The 23,257-nt window shown below is 40.5% G+C and overlaps 1 protein-coding gene across 1 annotated transcript in view; it reads right to left on the reverse strand.

Moving 5' to 3' along the window:
• NAPRT (nicotinate phosphoribosyltransferase) overlaps positions 1 to 23,257 on the reverse strand; it is a 1,644,161-nt gene that overhangs the window by 993,960 nt on the left and 626,944 nt on the right. The window contains exon 4 of the mRNA XM_044067330.1: positions 627 to 757. Within this exon, the coding sequence (XP_043923265.1) occupies positions 627 to 757 (131 nt within the window). The remainder of the gene's footprint in view (positions 1 to 626; positions 758 to 23,257) is intronic.

Raw genomic sequence — 23,257 nt, forward strand, 5'->3', positions numbered from 1 at the left:
GGAGTAAACAAATGTGTTCATCTTCCTGCACAGAGATCCACTATCTGTTCAACACAGGATGGACCTGCATTAGTTGTATTCAGTCCAGTGTAACAAGCAGCTCCTGCCAGACTTTGATGACTGGAACCCCCACCCAAACTAACAATCAGCATTATGCCTATAGCACAATGTATAATTAAAGCTACTGCAGGATCAACAACTGCTGATTAAAAATGACTACAGAATAGCAGCAGCATGCCCAGTGTGGAATGATATGAAGCTGCTCAAAACCTAGAAATCCAAACAAGGATCAATAAACTAAGCCATCACAATATTACTAAAAGCATGCTGAATCCCTAACTTCAGTTACACTGCTCTATGACAGAAGCTTGTTTAACACACAGCACAGCACAGTTGAGAATACAGATATTGCTAAAAAGTGCACTAGAGTATAACACTGGCACTGTTTTTCAGCAGCAAATTAAACAGGACACCAGTCTATTATTTGCTGTTATCTTTCTCTAAACTGTCTGCAGTGCTCTAGAAGATGTAACAAAAACATTCATACTTGAATCACTTCATGAACATGGAAGTGCCTCAAGTCTTCTATACACTCAGTCTTACCTCAGAAATATTCTTAAACTTACCACCAATATAAGAGTAACGTGATGCAGACAGTCCGCCATCTGGACCTTGAGCTCTCCTCAGACCTAATTCTATTAGCTTCTTATCTGGTCCTGCTGCTATTCGAAACCTGGCAGCATTTGTAGCCACAAGACTTTAAGGGAAAGACAGAAAAGCAAAACATTTTTAGATATTTTAACATCACATTTCTGACTTCCAGATTTCATCAAAATCAATTATTCAAGCTAGAAAAATGCATTTTGTAACTACTTTTTTCTTCATGGCACTTTCATATCCCTAAATATAGCAGTCTCCTTAAAGCATTTTAATGAAAATTCACTATATTTCATTAAAATGTATTTTCATTCAAACAATATAGGATCATTATTCTGAAAACTCTCTGGCATATTTTAACTCATGAAATAATAACCCAAACTCCTAATTAGCGAAAACAACAGAGGAGGCATTGCAGGGTGCTGTAGATTAAAATGACAGCTTGGGGAATATACTGTAACTGTGTGGAGTAAGGTAAAATCAAAGTAATGTCATGTTCTATGCCTGGACCTTCTACCCTTTGCGCACATAAAGTTAATATGATGCTATCCAAAGCAAGGTGTGAAAATTAGCTATATGTGTATTTATAATAAAGGTAAAAAGAACTGCAAGTCCCATATACATGCAAAGATAACCGTTAATTCACAGAAATTAAAGTTGTGCACTACTACATCACTCTATTTGAATGATCAGTTGTATCCACATTGACTGACAGGATTAAGGACAACAAGATATAGTAAGTCAGCATCAGAAACTTTCCCAGGCCGCAGAAGGAATCTGCTCCACTGCCCATAATAACCTACCTGGCCACATCCTCTTCAAATCTCTTGTAGTCTGAACTATGGCACAGCACAAAGCTACTACACACACCCAGAAAGCGCTGTAGAGCTCCTCCTCACTCAGGAAGGGGGATGGGTAGTAGGAATGTCAATAAGGATATACCTTATCATTCAAATTTAGTGTTATGGGAAGTGTACAGCTTTTCATGTCTGAAATGAGCAGGTATTTCTCACTGAAAGAATGGATAGAGTCCCCGGCTTATCCTCCTGGAAGGTAACTCATAGGATCATTCCCCAATGACTGAAGTCCCAAAAGAAGACCAAGATTGAGAGATCGCATTAAGCTTGTAGTGTCCTGCAAAACTATTCAGAGAAGCCCATGTAGATGTGGCACAAACATCATCCTCAGATGCATTCCTGAATAAGGCTTGAGAAGTAGCTACTACCCCAGTTTAAATGAGCTTTTGCTAAGGAAAGCAAGAGTTCATAATTTGTCTCACAGCAAAAGATGGACAACTACTTCAACAATGTAACTTGTGATACTTTTAGCCGCAGTTTCTTGTTGGAGAACAATACAAACAGTTAGGATTCTTTTCTAATCTGTCTGGTTCTGTCCAGAAAGAAACAGAGCTGCTTTGTACATCCATACAACACATTAAATATTCTCTTTTGTTACAGTGTTCAGTAAAAAAACTATTTATATTGGTTTCAGTGGTCATCTTAGGCATGAAGGAAGGGTTGATCCTTAAGGACAACCTTGCTCTGTGAAAAACAAAATAAGATGGATTGATGTAGAGGGCTTGGAAATGAGAAATTATTTTGGTGGCAGTGACCTGTGATACAAATTTAGCTCTACCTTCATTACTGGCTGGAAGGAGAGAAAGGTTAATGTTTCCAAGGTGATATTAAGCTCCCAAAGACGGACAAGGTCCTTCGAGGGAGGACAGATGAGGAACATTGTTCTCAGAAAAGCCTTTCAAACAGTCAAGGAGGTGAAAGATAATGAGCTGATTTCCTGGTGGAAATTACATATAGTTGCCAAATATTAATAAATGGATGAGTATCTTAACCCTGACTCAAATACCTGAGACAGCTAGTCTAGTGTAGCTGATACAGGGACAGTAAAGGGATCCAAGCCTTTCTGGTAGGTCATTTAGAAAAAAACATACCTATTTGACTTTGTATGTTTCTGAGTGTTGGATCTCTAGGCAGAAGGTCAAAGTAAGAAGAGTGCATAACCATTAACAGAAGTGAAGTAACCATGGAAGCAAGGCATAAAAGTCCTCAAGGCCAATACTGCACACGTTCATTCCTTTGGCATTCCCTTGACAGGAGATAAGGTAGTAAAAGTTGCTATACCTGGCATTAAATGGGAATGCAAACAAGCTGTAGCATGGCTTCTTCCACCACTGGAAAAATGTTCACCCTTATGACTGTCTGAGGGACCGATCAGGCATCAGAAAGTAATGACTTCTCAGGTCCCACCAAGGAGTTAGATTACCCCAGGATGTAAAGTAGAAACAGCCCATCCTCACACATTTATCGTTACGATCACAGGGGGTAAGAGTGGCTGCCATCCCCCCCATACTTTCTGATGTACCAGACCAGACTGTGTTGTCAGTGTGTGTGTGTGTGTGTGTGTGTGTGTGTGTGTGTGTGTGTGTGGCTACAACATCTTTAAAGTGGGGAATACTGAGATGCCCATAGAGTCAGAAGAAATCTTATTCTCAAGATGTTTGTTTGTGTCTTTCGGCTTTTCCCGGTTAGGGGTCGCCACAGTGGAACTCCGGTCCGCTAATGATTGGCAGTAGATTTTTTACGTGCCAAGTTTGCCAGCCCTGATGCATAACCTTCAATGAAGGTAGGCCCATTCACGCATGTCTCCACACAGAAGACACTCTAGCTGAGAATCGAATGGCACAACGTCTTGCTGTGAGGTGACAACGCTACCGCAGCACCACCACTGCAGTCTTATTCTCAAGATGTTGATGTCTTGAATTTGCCACTGTATGTGGTCATTCAACTCAGAGTGTCTGCTCTGCCCTTGACAGTGCCCCTTACATACATACACACACACACACACACACACACACACACACACACACACACACACACACACACACACACACACACGCTAAGGCACAGGTGCCCATGGTGATAGCCACCACTCATCTGTAAGCTTGGAAAGGACTGCCCAGAGTAATACTGGGAGTGTGTTACTACCAGCACAGGTGGTATTTGTAAGGCCTAGAATTTTTTTATGGGCTGATTCAAAGCCTGCACTGGGATACTACTGAAGTGTTACAGTTCAATGGAACACTCTTACCTAGAATAAAGTATAAAAGTCTATGTAATTGGAGGATATTATGAGCCCTAATGTCTTGAAGCAGTCTGAGGTTGTAACTAACTGACTCAATCACTGAAAAAAATAGGATCCTGCCTACTGAAATAAATTGTTTCCTGGATATGATATCCATCATGCATTTAAAGAATGTGAGGCTTTGTACAGGCACCATTTGGGACTTTGCAGTATTCACTGATTTCTCAAGGCATTAAATAGCCCAATGAGAGACTCTTTTGCTAAGAGGAAACGGGTTTTCATTGTGGCAGGCAGGAAGCAGTCATTTATGCAGAGAAAGACATTCATTCTTTGTAGATTCTGGCTCATTGTAGCTATAGACATGCATTTTGTGAGTACACTAAGGGCTGAAATGAGACCAAAGGGAAGTGTTCTAAACAAGTACTGACTGCCTTCTATCCAGAAGAAGAAACTTTCTATATTTGCATTCTTCTGCAGTTTTGATATGGCAACGTTCATCCTGGAGTTCCAAAGACCAAATCCATTCTGCGTCTGACCCTCAAGAAAGAACTCACTATACCATGACTATATGAATGCATTCCTTTGCAATGAGCCAATTTAGGCTGCTAAGATTGAGAATGGGTCTGAGGTCCTCATTTTCTTGGGTTCTAAAAATGTACTGGAGTAAAACCTATGCCCTTTCTGATTGGTGAGATCTCATGAATGCATTGTTTTGTAAGCAAGATAATCCCACTGATGAGATGGTACAACTGAGAGGGTAACAAGAGTGGGGTGATAAACTGTACCACATTATATGATGGCTATCCGTGTGGACAGAGGGAGGAACAAGTGACCCTGACTGTCTTCAGACAAGGAGGATTAGTCTCTGCCCAACACAGAATGGACCGCAGAACCTCTGCAGTTGTTGTCTGCCACTGCCATTGGGTCGGTGAAAATTGTGTAAGTTGAAAAAGCACCATGTGTTTCTTCCAGAACCTCTACTTTTTTGCTGTGACTTGCTGTCCACACCTGAAGCACAGCTGATGTAAACTCTGGACCATTCTTTAAAATGGCTAGTTGGGAGGCTAGTAGTTCACACCAACAGTGGAGCTGATCTTGCCTTCCTTCTCCATATTCTCCAGATGGGTTTCAACCAATGGGCCAAAAATCCCTGTGCCATTAAAGGAGGTGTCCAAAAGGTCACTTTTACATATTTGGTGAAATTCATAAGGAGCATCCAGGCATGACAGCAAATCATTATGCCAGTGTCTACAGCCCTTGCTGCACCATATGCTGAATTATAAGCAAGGCACATGGTGAAGTCTGTTACAGATGTAAAGGTTACCAGATAAGACTCGACCTGACCTTCATATCTCTGTTTGCACATCTCCCAGCAACTTGCTCAGTTCAACAGCAAGCTCTTGCTGGAAACACAGTATGTGCTACATAGTTTACTGCCCTCAAATATAGAGGATGTGCAAATGTGTGACAGTCTTTGCCCAACATGTTCAATCCTTTGGAGGCTGAAAGATCTTGCCCAGTATCCTGGGGACAGACACCACAACATTAGAGTTTTCCCATGTTTTCTGTACCATCAGCCCCACCATTTTGCCAACTGAGGAACTATCCAGGAAAGCCTTTTGCAAGATGCACTGAAAACAGAAAGGTGTTTATGTGGGCCATCCCACCTTTTCTTCTTTGATCAGCTACAAGCTTTCACCAAATTTTGAATCATAGGGAGAAATGGATGGGGGCTTAGCCCTTTTCATCACTGAAGTCTGGTGTTGGGAATTCATGAGAGGGGTCTAAAAGCCTCAGCTTGCACTGGTGTGGCCTCCTTGTCTTGGGAAGGGCTCATTCAAGAATAAAGAATCAGAAGGCATTTCAGAACAGAAGAGGTGTCCTTCAGGGGCCTTCTAGACCCTCTCTGGCTGAGGAGGCAAATGCACTGAATAGGTCATTGGCAGGACTGTGTCTGATACCAACACCTCCTCAAGACTGATAGGGCCACAACCCTACCACTGGGATCAAAGACTGTAAAGACTAAGGTTGAAGCTGATAACAGTGACTGCAACCTAACTCCAAGGCCCAGATACTGACCCTTAAGACCAAAGCCCTATTAAACTCCTAGGTTTGTCACCAAAGGTCCTGATCTTGAAGGATAGGAGACCGATCCCAACAACCCTAATCCTAGGGCCAGTTCCAACACCAAAAGGTCATCTCCAGCCCTGATATTGAGAATCCCTCGCCAAAGTCCTTCCTTCTATACTCTCTGTCTTTAAACTATAAAGCCAAATACCAACATTTTAAACAGTGAACTGCTGGAAAACATTTCAAACTGCAAAATAATACAGAAAACTAACAAGCAATCTGCCATGGGCTGTGGGAAGGGTTTAAAAGCTACCCTAACCCTGCTAACAAGCAGAGCTGCAGCTAGCTGAATTGGTTCTGGGCAGTTCCTACAGTGGTGCCCCCTCAATGCAAAGCTGAGGACACAGGAAAAAAGCTATCTCCTTGTTACAGGTACAGCCAATAACACACACTCATTCATTTAAGAAGCTATGATGCCCCACCATACTGCATTCCCCCACATGACAGGCAACTCTGAAGCACTGTTGATCACACCTCCTAAAAGTCTGCACCCGTGACAGATGCTTCCTTTGCCCCATCCTTGCTATGATCCCCAAAACAAAAGTAATAATACAGGATTCACGAATACCAAAACAATCCTAAGCAATAAAACTGCATCTGAATCTTCACAAAAGTGATCCAGACAAAGGTTACTAAACCACTGAAAAACTCTTTCTCATACAATTACATGTCATGAAGAGCTGAGGAGGGGAAGAACCACAAATCTTGATGAAAGGAGAAAATTTCAGAATGAAATTATCTGAGCATTTAGAAAAATCAACTCCCAGTAGTCACAACCAATAATAGATTAGTTTTAAGAACCAAGTCACGAAACAATTCCTACAATTCAGAAAAAAGTAGCCTGGGGCCATCTCTGGGATGCAAGTTCTAGCAATGCAAAAGAGATCTATAGAGGAAGTGGCCAGGCAAATCATTATGGGTAGAGATCAGGAGTCCATAGCATCGGGAAAATTTCTTCTGACAAGTTACTAAGTCTTATCAGTCTGCGGGGATGCACCTGCAAATTTCAGATCTAAGGATGACAGTGAATAAAATAACACCTGCCATTATCTTACTTATGGTCTCTCTTTGGTCTGGAGTAAATGCAGTAAAGTACATGTGGGATCAAACAAAATCATATCTGGTTAGTATGTGGTGAAGCACAGACTACAATTAATAAGGCGATACATCAGTGTTACATCAGTCAAAGCTTAGCTAGAGACTCATCACCTTCCTTACTTTAAAGTAAGGAGAGTCACTGTAATAAACATACCTACACCAAAATTAGAATACATGCCTGCAGACAGCTTAAACTCTTCCCATAACATGGGTTAACTCAACTATGTAAAATGAAATGTACAGACCATTCTCTCTAAATACAAGGTACATCACTGTCTCCCCAGCTAACTGGTTATCAATAAAGCTAGAGTAAATTAATGATTGCTACTTTAATAATTACACCCTAAAATATGGAATATTATCCTGCCCTGATCCATAAACTGAAACTGCTTCACACATTTATTTTGATCATAAGGTCAAGGTGCTGTTTCCTTGAAGAGACCCTTCTTTCTATTAGCAGCAATACCCGCGGGGGTATAAGCATACGGATTTAGTGTATGTATCAATTTAGCATACACTAGAGGTACATGACTTTAAGTCAGTATGGAATGTAGGCGGGTTTGGCGCCAAAAAGTTTTTAAATGTTTGTTTGCTGTGTATTACAGCATTCTGAAGAAGTCCACTATGGTGGATGAAAGCGCTTAATGCCTTAGCTTTACGTATATGTATTTGTACTGGTCGAATAAAGTAATTTTTTACTTTCCATCGGTTAACGTTTTATTGTACATCCTAATTTTCATTAGCTAGTTCGTTGGATTTATTTCTGTAGTTATCGTGACTGGTGCTCATCTATTTCACATGAGTGCAAAGGAAGAACTAGTCTGCCCCCCACCATCTGCAAAAATGCTTATATTCAATGATTGCTGTATGTTGGTTTGTTAAGTATGTAAGTTGAGATGTTGATGTCTTTATTTGGTGGCATACTAAAGAACTGTTACTATTTACAGCTTAAACTCAATTAGGTTGAGCTCAATGAGTAAACTGTCAACAAAACAAACAAAAGAAGGGCCCAAAATGTAGATTTGAAATTATAATAGGCAAAACTTTGTAGTTAATGATCTAACCCTAACTGAAACATGCCTCAAATCCCATATTACAAATGCAGAAATCCTTCCCCCTAGGTTATAACATATTCCGGCAGGACAGACTATCCAAAAAGGGTGGAGGTGTAGCTGTCTTATACTCAGAACATCTTAACCATACCCCCATCTCAATCCCCCTCCCTGACTTCTCTCCTGCAGAACTAATCTTCCTTAACAGCCACTTTAACCCACACAAGAAAATTGCAATTGTATCCATCTATATCCTCCAGGTAATAATATTCTAGTACTTGAATCTATACTAGCCTGGACTCCCCAGAATCTATCATATGAAACAATACTACTTGGGGATGTCAACATAGACTGGAACAAACTCTCACCCCTCTCCCCTAGTCTTAGTATTAACCTCTTTGGGTTCAGCCAATATATTTCTACTCCCACCCGAATAAACAAAGACTTCAGCTCCATACTAGACTGGATCTTAACCTCTAATCCTAATCAATACCATAATCCCTGTACTCTACCTGACTCTCTAAGCGATCACCTCACAGTCTCTATACAAAGGGTACCACCTCATATCTCTAAAAAACATATTTATAGAGACTGCCATAACCTCTCAAATTTCAATGCAGAGAAGTTCAACCATCTATAGACTGGTCCCACCTTCTCAACATTCCTCTAAACAATGCTGTTCAGGAATTTAACAGTTTTCTAAAATCCTAAACTCTCTCGCTCCCCTGAGAAAAATAAGGATCAAATCTAATCCACACCCTGGCTCCCCAAACATACCCTCTCCACCATGAAACTCAGAGACTCCACCTGGAAAAAATGGTCAAAGTCTAAATCTGTCACTCTCTTCCTCAAATTTAAAGAACTAAGAAACCTCCAAAAAAAAAAAACTCATTGTCCAAGACATGAAAAATTACTACCTAGAGGCTCAATCCACCCATACTTCCAACCCCCCAAACTTTTGGTACTGCATAAATAATATTCTTTACCCAGGAAAACTCTCTACCCCTAACTCCTTCCCTGATAAATCTCCTATAGAAATAGCCTCTCTAATAAACAATTTCTTCATTGACTCAATCCGCAACCTAACCCCTCCTGACACTAACCATCCTCATACCCCCACCCGTACCTCCACCAACTCCACCCTTTCCCTGAAACCAGTTCCCACAGCTTACATAAAATCCCTTTTGCTGAAGCTTAAGTTATGTTCTCCCTCATTTGACAACTTACCCCCCATTTCTCAAAACTTGCAGCCAATACCATAGCTTATCCAATATCCATCCTTATAAACTGCTCCATTAAAGAATCTGTGGTCCCAGACATCTGGAAATCCTTCTATACAATTCGACTACATAAAAGAGGTAACTCCACCAACTCAGCTAATTTCCATCCTATAGCCATCTTCTCACCTCTTTCTAAAATCCTAGAAAAATGCATTCACTCTTAGCTTCTCAAATACTTACTTCAGGAAATTCTCCTCACCTCCTCCCAACACGGATTTAGGCCCCACCACAGTACCTCCACTCCTTTACACAGACCATAGCCAAAGCCAGAGATGACAACAAACTGGTGTCATGCCTATTCCTCGACCTCTCTAAGGCTTCTGACACTGTCTCCCACCAAAAGCTTCTTAACAAACTAACTGAGCTCAACCTCTCTGCTTCCACTATTAACTGGTTCTCTAGCTATCTTACTAACTGGCAGCAGTCTGTTAGATGGATGTTCACCTGCTCTCCCTTCTTACCTAACACAGGTGTTCCCAAGGATCCATCCTAGGCGCCCTACTCTTTAATATTTTTACTGATAACCTTCACACCGCTTGCTGTACATCTACTTTAATCCAATATGCTGACGACTCTACTCTTATCATCCTCTCCAACAACCCTACTGACTTCCACTCCCTGACACAAACCTCATTTAACACCACTGAACATTGGCTAAACTATAACCAACTTATGATTAACCCCCCAAAAAACAAGCTACTCCTCTTTCTTCCAAAATCAATGGCCAATCTTAGAACATTATTCTCTATCTCTTCCCTAGATAACACAACAATTCATGCAGATTCTCATACCAAAGTACTGGGGGTCATTATTGATGATCAACTGAAATTTGACATTCACATACAACAGTCCATAAAAAAGACCAACCAAAAACCTGGACTATTGTACAGAAACAAAAAAATTCTTGCCTATTGCTTGTAGGACCTCCCTTGCCCAAGCCTACATCCTTCCTTGCCTTCTGTATGCCTCCCCTATTCTTATTCACCTCCACGCAAACCTTTTAACTAAACTCAATCAGACATACAACCACATAGCTAGATTTGCCAGCAACCTACCATACAGATTTTCTCACCATTGCCTTGCCATCAAACAACTTTGATGGCTTGAATTCCCTCAACTTCTACTACTATCTCATCTTCAAATTACACATTTCATACTGTATACACCTGCCAATTGCCCCTCCCTATCTAACCTCTTATCCCCTTACAAACCCTCTCGATCCATCCGAAGTACTGACCAAAACCTACTGGACACCTACAGACCAAATAAAACCATAGGCAAATTACTTTACAAATGCTCTATGTCTCAAACTTGGAACAAGCTCCCTAATCATCTACGCTCTATTCACTCTTACTCTCCCAACATTTTTAAAAGAGAACTGAAGATTTACCTGGCCAGCTCTCCATCTTGTACCTGTCACCACCCCACCTAAGTATTCTTCTTCTTCTTTCGGCATTATATCTTCTATATCACATATGTATGTATTGTATAACTGTAGATATTTGTATTGCATTTCTTTGATTTTAATGATTGTAGTATTGCTATACATTTTTGTAATTTTTTTCTTTATATTGGAGCTTTTCTCCTCTGGTCTCCACTGAAAATGGGCCAAGAGCCCAGGGGACCAACCCAGTTAACACAAGACAAATAAATAAATAAATAAATAAATAATCTGCTGTGTTTCTTAAAGCAGCTTCTTTCCTTGCCTTGAAAAGAAATAAAATCATCAATGACAGATTACAAAAGCCATAATGTTTAGAAAAATGAATGCAGACTAATGCATTGGCTACAACAAATAAGTATGTTAAAACATACATGACAACAAAGGTAATAAAGTGTATGATGGAAGGCTATTCAGGTACAGTGATCTTTCATCAGAATGTTCTCATTCCACAGATTTGGAATTGTTCTGCATATTCAAAACTGGTTAATACATTCTTAGGAAAGGTCGATCAGTGTGTGAACAACCAATTAAACAGCCCAACATGTCAGAGTAGACAGTTGTAAAGTTGTATTTTGTGGTTTCTCTTATTAAAATAAGTTGCATTAAATATCTCAGGTAGTTCCATTGCACAACTGTGATAAGAACCTCTCAGGTTATGCTCTTGATGCCAGTATGAATGCAACCCTTCATTAGGAGAATAATGTCTCCACTGCAAGATTACTGTTACATATTTATAGCTGGTCTGTATAGTAAGTAAAAATTCTACTTACAGCACCAAAACTCTAGGTATGGGAATGGGCCTGGATAGCCGAAGGGTCACCTAGAATGGAGAGGAAAGATAGAGATCTGCCCCACTGCTCTCCTATATTGTAGAAAGCAGAAAGCAATCATTTTTATCAATGTGTTTGCAGGTTTTACACTTGATCTTAATGTCAAAGATCAGAGAGGTCTGTGTGCTTTTTCCCTACAAGACGCATTTGGATTTATACTCCAGTACTGACAATGCAGTGCAGTATAGTAGGGTAGCTGGGTGGTGGCAATACAACCGAAATGCTATTTATTCTTTGGATGAAAAATTAAAATAATATATCCTTTCTATTTAAGTTAGGTGTAGAACATGTGGATGAAAAACATCCAAGACTAGGGATTCAAAAATGCAAAACAATCAAAATTAGCATACTCTTGTATGAATAGAACTGTATTTATATAATATTTAAAAAGAAAATGAATTGGTACATTCTTTCAACTACTGGCAATATTGGATACATAAATATATCTTATCTGTTTTTAATGTGTAATAGTTTTACTAGTCTATATATGTATGTGTGTATGTGTATATATATCTTCCTCTCTTAAAACCTAGTTGCCTCGTGGTTTGAGCGTCTTTTCAGGCTTGTTGGCTGTTGATGAAGCACCCTCCAAGAGGAAAAAACGCTGAGATTAGAAGGGAGCCACTTTTGAGATTTTAAGTATTTTTTCTCTGTTTATTTGCTAAGTTTTTCTGCATAGCTGCCTAGCTTGAGCATTTTCTGGCTTGTTAAACTTGATTTCTGTATTAGTAGCTGTATTTAGAGCACAACCAAAAGCTGTTTGCACTTAATTTTAAATCGTTTTTTTCTTAAAACTTGCATATTTTCTGTCCTTGACCTAGCACTCTTGTGTGGGGTCATTTACTGCACTGTTATAACTTGATATTACTTGTGAACCTCTGCTATCTCTGTAAAAAAAAAACAAAAAAAATCTTGCTTTTTTCCCACTTTTCTGAGAGTTAAAAAAGTTCAGTTACAGGCTTGCTGTTCCTGAACTGTTTGAAAGTTCCTGTGAGGCCATTTTTGCTTGGGCTGAAGGAGGGTCTCTCTGTTCATCAGTGGCAGTGACTAACATTGTGCAGCTTCCTGCCCCCTGTAGAGGTGGTTACTGACTTGAAACTGTAGTTTTATTTTCCCTTTTGGGTCTATTCCTGCTTCTTTCCAGCCCCTGCTATCAAGCACGCTTTAACGTGCTTTAGCGCGGAGTTGCCACTAGAGCAGCATCAGGCAGCGCCGGTTAAACTCTTTCTGGCTCCAGAAAGTCTGTTCTTCAATTTTTCCCTTAGAACTGCTCTGTTAGGAACCTAAACAGTTTACACCTACACTAAAAAGTGCAGCACTTGTTCCAAATAGCTTTTTCTTCTCAAAAAGCTCAGCACTTGTCTTATAAGCATATCCCTTGTCTTATAAGCATTCTCTTTGCAGGTCAAGCACTCCTATATTACACAAATCTCTCACTAGCAAAACCCTCCAGGAGTGCCCACTTCCCTGCTAAGCCCACTACTTTTCTGTCTCATACCAACTCATAATTCTTTCTAGCATGTCGAAGGGTCAGATGCTGGCGTCCTCTTCTGCCATTTGGTGAATCTGGGAATTCTGAGACAATGTTACAATTGCCTCATGTACACGGACAACCATCTCCTCCTCCCATGTAACACTAACACTTGTGAGAGATGCAGCTATTTAGCCAGACTGGAGGCTGAGCTCTCTCAACTCAGGACTGGCAAGACCAGGCAGGAGGAGAAGGCAACTACACACACCACAATACCAGTCTCACATAACTCAACCACACCACTGAATCAAACACATAAACACACTAAGACATACTCGGAGGCTCTGAGTAAAAATTTACCTAAACAGCAGAGACCTCCAAAGCAGACACCCAAGCAACTGCAAACTCAATACACCACACAAACAACACATAAACAACAAAATCAGTGTGCAAAGCAGTCACTGCCCTTAAGGCCAAATACAACACCAAACATACTTGTCATAGGTGACTCCATAGTCAGACACACTGGCGTCCGCCACCAGACTGAGTAAGGAGAAGGTCACAGTAACCTGCCTGTCCGGCGCTAGAATCCGCCACATAACACAAGCACTCAGGTCTCTCAACAGCAGGTACAAGTATGACTCAGTCATTGTCCACGCTGGTGTCAACGACCTGAGACGTACCTCCTTGGACTACATGAAAAAAGACATTGAGGAGCTCTCTGATTATGTAGCCCAGGCAGGTATGACCCTGACCTTGAGCAGTATCCTACCTTAACCTAGAATGATGCCACAATACAGTGATAAGATGATCAGCTTTAATAATTGGCTTAAATTCTGGTGTCATTCAAAGGGGATCCAATGTCTGTCTGCCTGGGATGACATGCTGGACAAGCCACGCTGCTCAAAGGGACGGCTTGCACCTGTCACCCCTAGGCTTCCGGATATTGGCAAAGGCTCTGCCACCCCCATAGTGCCTTTTTAGGCAAGGCTCAAATTCTAAACCTACCACCCTAGAACACAAAAAGTAAAAACTAAGGGTAATGCTGCTCAATGCCAGAAGTCTCAATCTCAAGATGCACGCACTCGAGGCCCTTCTCAGTATGGAGAACATCGATGTCTGTGCTGTGACAGAAACCTGGTTCAAGGCTCCTGAGAGCACCCCAGCACTAGCAGGTTTCACCTCATATCATGCCCGCCCCAAAATCCGGACAACACCAAGAAAGGAGGGTGTCCCTATTCATAAAGGACACCCACACCTCAAGGTTGGTAATAGCAACGACGATGCATCGGAGACCATCCAGGTGCAATTAACCATAGGCAAGACTGCTCTGCAATTTGTAGCATGTTACAGGCCACCCTCTCAAACTCAGGAACCTCACATGGCCTTCCTGAAAACAATGGAGGGATAAATGTATCTCCAAACACCATCATACTAGGTGACTTCAACTACCCTAATATAGACTGGGAACACTACTCAAGCCCAAACACTCTAGCCCAAAGGTTCCTGGAGTTCATAAACTCAAATGCCATGGAACAACTAGTCACCATCCCACAAGAGGAGAAAACATACTTGATCTCATCATCACGAACATGGGATCACAATGTTCAACACCGAAGTATACCCCTCACTAGTGAGATCAGATCATAAACTAATCTCGCTGGAGGTCCTCATCCCGCCCCACCTGAAACAAAAAAAGACCACAGTGAAAAACTTCTCAAACGCCGACTTCACACTTCTAAAAACTAGTGTGGTCTCCTTTAACGCCCTGAGCCAGTGGTAAACATTACTCAAACCACTGAATCACTTACAAATGCCTTCTACCAGCACCTACAGGACTGCATGGATCAGGCAATCCCAAACAAAACTAAGACTCTTTGTACCAAAGGCAAGCGTCCAGTCTGGTGGACCCCAGCCATAAACAAGCTCTACAACAAAAGGAGGAAGCTACTACAAGATACAGCAAAATCCTTGAAAGGTAAGACACCTTTGATCATTATAAGTAAAAACTAAGAGCTCTCGCCAAGCCTATTCTTGATCCCCAATCATTTTTGCATACAACCACATAGCTAGATTTGCCAGCAACCTACCATACAGATTTTCTCACCATTGCCTTGCCATCAAACAACTTTGATGGCTTGAATTCCCTCAACTTCTACTACTATCTCATCTTCAAATTACACATTTCATACTGTATACACCTGCCAATTGCCCCTCCCTATCTAACCTCTTATCCCCTTACAAACCCTCTCGATCCGTCCGAAGTACTGACCAAAACCTACTGGACACCTACAGACCCAATAAAACCATAGGCAAATTACTTTACAAATGCTCTATGTCTCAAACTTGGAACAAGCTCCCTAATCATCTACGCTCTATTCACTCTTACTCTCCCAACATTTTTAAAAGAGAACTGAAGATTTACCTGGCCAGCTCTCCATCTTGTACCTGTCACCACCCCACCTAAGTATTCTTCTTCTTCTTTCGGCATTATATCTTCTATATCACATATGTATGTATTGTATAACTGTAGATATTTGTATTGCATTTCTTTGATTTTAATGATTGTAGTATTGCTATACATTTTTGTAATTTTTTTCTTTATATTGGAGCTTTTCTCCTCTGGTCTCCACTGAAAATGGGCCAAGAGCCCAGGGGACCAACCCAGTTAACACAAGACAAATAAATAAATAAATAATCTGCTGTGTTTCTCAAAGCAGCTTCTTTCCTTGCCTTGAAAAGAAATAAAATCATCAATGACAGATTACAAAAGCCATAATGTTTAGAAAAATGAATGCAGACTAATGCATTGGCTACAACAAATAAGTATGTTAAAACATACATGACAACAAAGGTAATAAAGTGTATGATGGAAGGCTATTCAGGTACAGTGATCTTTCATCAGAATGTTCTCATTCCACAGATTTGGAATTGTTCTGCATATTCAAAACTGGTTAATACATTCTTAGGAAAGGTCGATCAGTATGTGAACAACCAATTAAACAGCCCAACATGTCAGAGTAGACAGTTGTAAAGTTGTACTTTGTGGTTTCTCTTATTAAAATATGTTGCATTAAATATCTCAGGTAGTTCCATTGCACAACTGTGATAAGAACCTCTCAGGTTATGCTCTTGATGCCAGTATGAATGCAACCCTTCATTAGGAGAATAAAGTCTCCACTGCAAGATTACTGTTACATATTTATAGCTGGTCTGTATAGTAAGTAAAAATTCTACTTACAGCACCAAAACTCTAGGTATGGGAATGGGCCTGGATAGCCGAAGGGTCACCTAGAATGGAGAGGAAAGATAGAGATCTGCCCCACTGCTCTCCTATATTGTAGAAAGCAGAAAGCAATCATTTTTATCAATGTGTTTGCAGGTTTTACACTTGATCTTGATGTCAAAGATCAGAGAGGTCTGTGTGCTTTTTCCCTACAAGACGCATTTGGATTTATACTCCAGTACTGACAATGCAGTGCAGTATAGTAGGGTAGCTGGGTGGTGGCAATACAACCGAAATGCTATTTATTCTTTGGATGAAAAATTAAAATAATATATCCTTTCTATCTAAGTTAGATGTAGAACATGTGGATGAAAAACGTTAGGGGTTCAAAAATGCAAAACAATCAAAATTAGCATACTCTTGTATGAATAGAACTGTATTTATATAATATTTAAAAAGAAAATGAATTGGTACATTCTTTCAACTACTGGCAATATTGGATACATAAATATATCTTATCTGTTTTTAATGTGTAATAGTTTTACTAGTCTATATATGTATGTGTGTCTATGTGTATATATATATATATATATATATATATATATATATACACATATTCAGAAACAGACACTCACACACACTCATACACACACACACACACACACACACACACACACACACACACACACACACACACACACACAGCGATAAAGAGGGACTCTTTCTTTGAAACCAGCTTTTCAGTTTTTGACTGGATGTTTACTTACAAGAAAAACACAAAATTGGGAGTAACATAAAAGAAACAAGAGTTATTCGTGCATTTCTAGGTTCTTTTTCAAATTTCAGATCAACAATTTCAGTATTCCAGAATACACAGTATTTTCCAGAAAATGGACTAGTAAACAAAGCAGTCAAAAGTATTAGTATTTTTCTTTCAAGATGCATTTATCCCACAGGCAGTGGTAACTACCCCAGCTTCTTTTTAAAGAACAACAGCTCCTTCTCTGGGACACCTTCCAGACTGCCATCATTATTCACATGTAGCTCCTTAACTCCTCTTTCAGAAACCTTTCTAGACCCAGAGGTCATTAATCAAATCACCTTCTCAGGTAGTGGCCATAATATATTCCAAGAGAAATATGCTCTTTCATGGAAAGCCTCTATCTGTTTTATATGCCTGTTTTTTTTTTTTTTTTTTTTGTTTTGTTTTTTCTTTCCTTAGGACCTCAGCAATTTCCTTACATGACACACTTTATAGCAAACATAAACCTAACTGCTGCACACACCACAGATACAGCATCACCACAAGTAGTGTTTTTCAAGGCACAGCGGTCACTGTGCCACTATATAAGAAAATATTTTGTGGGCTTATGTGCAAAGTCATCCAAGTGGCACAGATAGCTGGAACACAGTCATATAATCTAGAGATGAGACATGGCTGAACTGTAGGCATGAGGAGGGAGGGAGGGGTGAGAGTCATTTCTTTCCATGGGTTGAACTATGGTGAAAAGCAGTATTTAAGGTGTTTTTTCAAAATATAAGTGAGAGATGGAGGAACAAAAGTGACGGCTGGGTGGGTTTAATGCTATTTTAGAACTGTAGCAGGTGGGTTTATTTGGGGACCCTGAATTCCTTAAGGAAAATCAGAGGGATGTGGCAGTAGAAATAGTCAGAAAGAATTTAAGGAATGCACACAGCATGAAGTATGGGTGAACAGTTTCACATTTTAGAAGGGTATATGTAAGCAGGTCAGAAAGTTGGACAGGTTATTGGAAGGCTAAAGCATATAAGAGGTTTAGAGAGCAGGGCAGTCCATACTCTGGATTGGGTGAGAGGGTGATAACTGGGTAGTGACACTGGAAGCTGGTTATGATTGAAAAAATAAAGAAAATGACAGGGAGAAGAGTTCTGGTAGGAAGGTATTAAAGTGTACAAGCATATAATATGGAAGGTGGAAATGTATAAAAAAGTGAGGGAAAAATAATTTGAAGATGCACTGACTAGAAAAGCTGAGACAATTGGGAAGATGGGATGGAGAAAAAGAGAAGCTGCAAGACTTTACAAATCAAAGGAATACATTTAGAGGGAGATGGGTAAGAAAATGTAGATATAGTTAAGGAGGAGAGGCTAGGTGGTGGGAACAAGGAGAGGTGAATGTGAAGATGAGTGTTTGGAAACTGTAAGATGAAAAGAATGAGCTTATAGCTGTGGGTTTATCAAGAAAAGAATTGGGAAGAGGGTGACTGGGAGGGAAAAATACTGCATATTTATTTTTTTGCCATGAGTTGTACAAAGGGGAGCAAATGAGGAAGTACAGAATAAGGGGGTACAGGAGTGGTTGTGGGGAGAAACTAGGGATACAGCAGCAAGCTGAAATGAATAAGAAGATAAGCAAAGCTGAGGTCATCAGTACAGTGATGAAAGGGAGTATAATCCGACCTGCTGCTTCAAATTAAAATGTGACATTTGGGGGCTATGGGTTTTATCTTCCACACTGCACTGTTGTACGGAAGGCTTTCTACATGGCCCACCTCATAAGTAAGGGTATTTCATCCATGAACAAGGAGGTCATAACATCCCTGTACTCCTCCCTTATGAGACCCATTATCGAGTACAATGCCTCCTTTGGCATGTACCCTGCCAAGCACACACAACAGCTGGAGAGACCACAGAGGTTCCTGACAAGAAAAATCCAGGGTCACAAACACCTATCCTATACAGATAGGCTAAAAGCCCTGTCCCTCTACTCAGTCTCATACAGACTGCTCAGAGGTGACTTGTGTCTGGCATACAAGGCCATCTTAGACCCTGCCAAACTCCATTCTCGCAACCCACATGCAAAGTCTCAACCTGGTCTGTGACATTAATAGAACTTGTTGGTGGATAGATTTGTGTCCCAAAGACTTCCCCATCTGTGTAACAGACTCCCTCTCCATGTCAAGCAGATTACCTTAATAGCCCTCTTTAAGACGAACCTGGACAACTGGATGGGAAACAGAAAATATACCCCTAGGATCCCGCTTGTGTCCCTGTTGGACAGGGGAAACAGGTGCTGACTTTGTGGGAACATGGGTGAAATTCTTGGCTAGGCTTATAAAGACCTCCGGGCCAAAAGCCTAGTATCATCCTATGAACCTATGCTGACATCACTATTCAAACATGTAACAAAGCCAGCATGAGAGGTGTGACTCCCACCAATGATACACATTAAAAATAAAAAGGGCAACTGGCCTTTAGTGTACATGTTAAATGTGAACTCTGCTTTGTATAATTACCAATGCCTGCTGCTCCCAGATAATATCCACACTTAATAGTTACAGATCAAATTTATAACCACTGGCTCTTCAAGATTTCATCCACCTCAGACCAAGCTTAGCACCTTTCAGTGCAGTCTTACCACATTAACTGAACCTTGACCGAATTGTTTTGCAAACATATGTATTCAGATACACTCATATATTTTTTTTGTATGAGGGGTTAACAGTGACCCTATAACACCATTTCATTTCAAACGTTAAGGTGCACTGACAATAGTTAGTCCAAATTAATAAAACAAGAATACACCTGTTGACCCTTACAATAAGCCAAACTGTATTTATTTATTTATTTTAGTTTGGTGACTGGGGAAGTCCACTGGGCCCATGAGTGCCCGTTTTCAGTGGAGGCCTGGGAAGAAAAGCTCCAATATAACATAAAACATTAAAGATACAAAAGTAAGTAAGTTACAAAAATAAAGTACAGTTTACATGAATGAACATTCTGCATCAGGCTTAGCTGACAAAGATAATTTTGATGTATCTGGAAGGCTGTACTGTGGATAATCATTTAGGAAATTCCTTCATAACAATCGAAGTGTAGTAACATTATACATAACAATCAATTAAAGTAAGGAAACAGTTTACATGCATTCATTCAACATAAGAAGCTATTTACAAGGTAGAAATATTATCTTCAGAAGCAATTGCAGAGAGTTAGAGACAGCTCAGAGAACTAGTTGTTGGGGTGTTAGAGAAATTAGGTGCCAAAGAGTAACACCTCCTTAGGGGAGTTGTTAGAAAGAATTAGATAGGGTGAAAAAAGCAGGTGTGTTTCCATTTGGTGTGCAAGTAAGTGAAAAGCTGGGTTTTAAAGTTTTCTGAGTTAGTTATTGTCCTAAGAGTGGAATGGAGAGAATTCCATTTCTTGCCTAGTGAGAAAGAGAGGAGAAGCTGGCCAGCAGGCCGTTTTAGTTTGTGGATAGTAATTAGGTTTGGATTTTCAGATCTAAGAGGTCTATTGGGGGTGTAGGGGGGGAAGGATGTTTATTAGAGCTGGACATTTATTTGGGTGAAATACAAGTCTGTGTGCTGTGGTAAGTTGGAGGTAGTCTAGATAATTAGGAAGTTCTAACCAGTTTAGAGAATTAAGGGTATGGCAGTGATGGGTGGAATTTTTGGATCTGGAGGCAAATTTGGAGATTCTGTTATAGCAGTTTTCCAGTTTAGAGGTGTTGGTGGTGGTCAGTTTAGTTAGAAGAGGGGTTCCATATAACAGGGATGGGAGGAGGTAAGTAGTAGCTAAAGTATGTCTAGTGGAGTTTGAGATAAAGAGGATGTTCCTATAAAGCATACCTAGATTTTGGTGGGGTTTCTTTATATTTTCTTGGATATGGATATTGAACTTGAGGTGCTCATCAATAGTAATGCCAAAAAGTTTTGCAAAGGGAACTACTTCAATGGGAGAGTTGGAATGGCTGAGGACTTTAATTTTTGTCAAAAGAGAAAGTCTTGGAGGGAGAGAAAAGAAGTTTAGATTTATTTGCATTTAGAGACAGGTGATTTTGTTGCATCCAGTATTCAGTAATAGAAAAGGCAGCTTGGGTTTTAGTCAGTAGTTCAGGGAGGTTTGAAGCAGAGCAGACTATCGTACAATTGTCTGCATATTGAATGATTTTGGCATCAGGAATGGCAGAGTGAAGGTTATTGATAAAGATGTTAAAAAGCATTGGTCCGAGGATGGACCCTTGAGGGACGCCAGCTGGGGTAGGAAGAAATGAGGAGATGGTGCTCTTCCATTTAACTGCCTGAGATCTCTCTAACAGGTAGCTAGAGAACCAGGCAACAGTGTTTGGAGTGAGATGTAGGTTAGAGAGATGATAGATAAGATGGTTATGGGAAACAGTGTCGAAAGCCTTAGAAAGGTCGTGAAGAACTGTCGAAACTAAATGTCCTGAATCTCAGGCTTGGTTGACAGTTTCCTAAGAAGGAGAGAAGAGCGGTTATGGTGCGATGGCCAGGGTGGAAGCCATGCTGGGTAGATGGTAGGAGTTGGTTTTGGGTTAGGAAAGGCATAAGTTGGAGATGGATACATTTTTCTAAGATTTCTGAGATTGGAGAGAGCAGAGCAATGGGCCGGAAATTTGAGATGTCAGTATTTTTGCCACCTTTGTGGAGAGAAAGAATGTAAGCAGATCACCATAGTTTGGGTACATATGACTCCTTTATAGATCTGTTGATAATGATGCTATTTGGGATTGCAATACTGTTGGCTGAGCATTTTAGGAAGGAGGAGGAAATATTATCAGGAGCACTGGAGCAAGGTTTAAGTTTGGATAGGAGTCTTTTTATGAGATTAGTAGAGACTGGCTTAAGCTCAAACATAGGGTGGTTAGGAGAAGAGGAAATGTGGTTAGGTGGATTATTGTTAGGAAAGGTCTTGGTCAGGTTGGAGATAGTTTCAATAAAAAATTAATTAAATTTGGCGCTTAGTTCAAGGTCAGATATACTTGGGTCAGGGCAGGGGTTATTCTTGGAGCCAGGGTTGAGAAGGGAGTTTATGGATTTCCAGAATTGTTTGGGGTTATTGTTATTGTTGGACTGGAGTTTAAAGTAGTAGGATTTTTTTGTCCTTTGTGATGCGTTGCTTTGCGAGGTTACGGAGTTGTTTGTATTTGATCAGGGTTTTGGGCAGTTTGTTGTTATGGTAAAGCTTCCAGGCTTTGTCCCTTTGAAGCATAATTTGCTTGGTTTCTTTGGAGAGCCATGGAGCGGTATTAGCTTTTATCCTTCTATTTCTTAGTGGTGCTAGGGAGTTTAGAGTGTCGAGGAAGACAGAGTTGAAGTGTTCTATTGCTTTATCAAGAGGAAGGGTGTTTAGGATTTGCCAGTTTATTTGTTTGAAGATATTTGAGAAAGTTGAGGGGTTGAAGTTGCTAAGGTTGCGGGTGTGAATATACTGATGCTGATGGGGGGTAGAGGTAGTTGAACGATGTATGAGGGCAGGGAGGTGGTCGCTAATGGTGTTGGGAATGGTATGGGTGACTAGGATCCAGTCTATAATGGATCCTGGGGGATTTGTTTTGTTGGGTCGAGTGGTGGACTAGATTACTTGAGTGAAGTTATAGAGGCTGATGGATAGGGAGGGAGAGGGATTATTGAACTTGTTCCAGTTGAGATTTACACCCCCTAGAATATAAGTTTCGTAATTAATTTCAGATGAGGCCCATAAGAGGATATCTTCGAGGGTAGAGATGTTACCAGGAGATATATAAAGGGCTATGATGCAGATATTTTTGTGCTTGTTCATTTTTAGTAGACCAACTGTTGGTTTGGTATTGTTGAATTGTGGGATAGGAATTTGGAGGGGAATTACGGTAAGAAGATTAGAGTAGATAAGGGCAGTGCCACCGCCTTTTTTATTTAGTTGGTCAGTTCTGAGGGACTGAAATCCTTTAGGCAAGATTTCAGAGCCAGAGATATGGGGTTTGAGCCAGGTTTCTGAGATGGCTAACATGTCAGGTTGGTTACGAGTTAGCCAAGCTTGAAAGTGGTGAATTTTATTGTGGAGACTTTGGGCATTGAGAGTGAAGAATGCTAGGGTATTGTGGGGAGAGGAGGGGGAAAAAGGTGAAGAGGGGGGGAGTTATTAGTAAGGGAGCTTGGCCCAGGGTTGGGATGGATATCCCCAGCAAATATAAGGTTGTTGAAGGAAG

The sequence above is a fragment of the Protopterus annectens genome, chromosome 3.part1 (genome assembly GCF_019279795.1).
Source record: "Protopterus annectens isolate FY-2018-M chromosome 3.part1, PAN1.0, whole genome shotgun sequence".
NCBI lineage: Eukaryota > Metazoa > Chordata > Ceratodontiformes > Protopteridae > Protopterus > Protopterus annectens.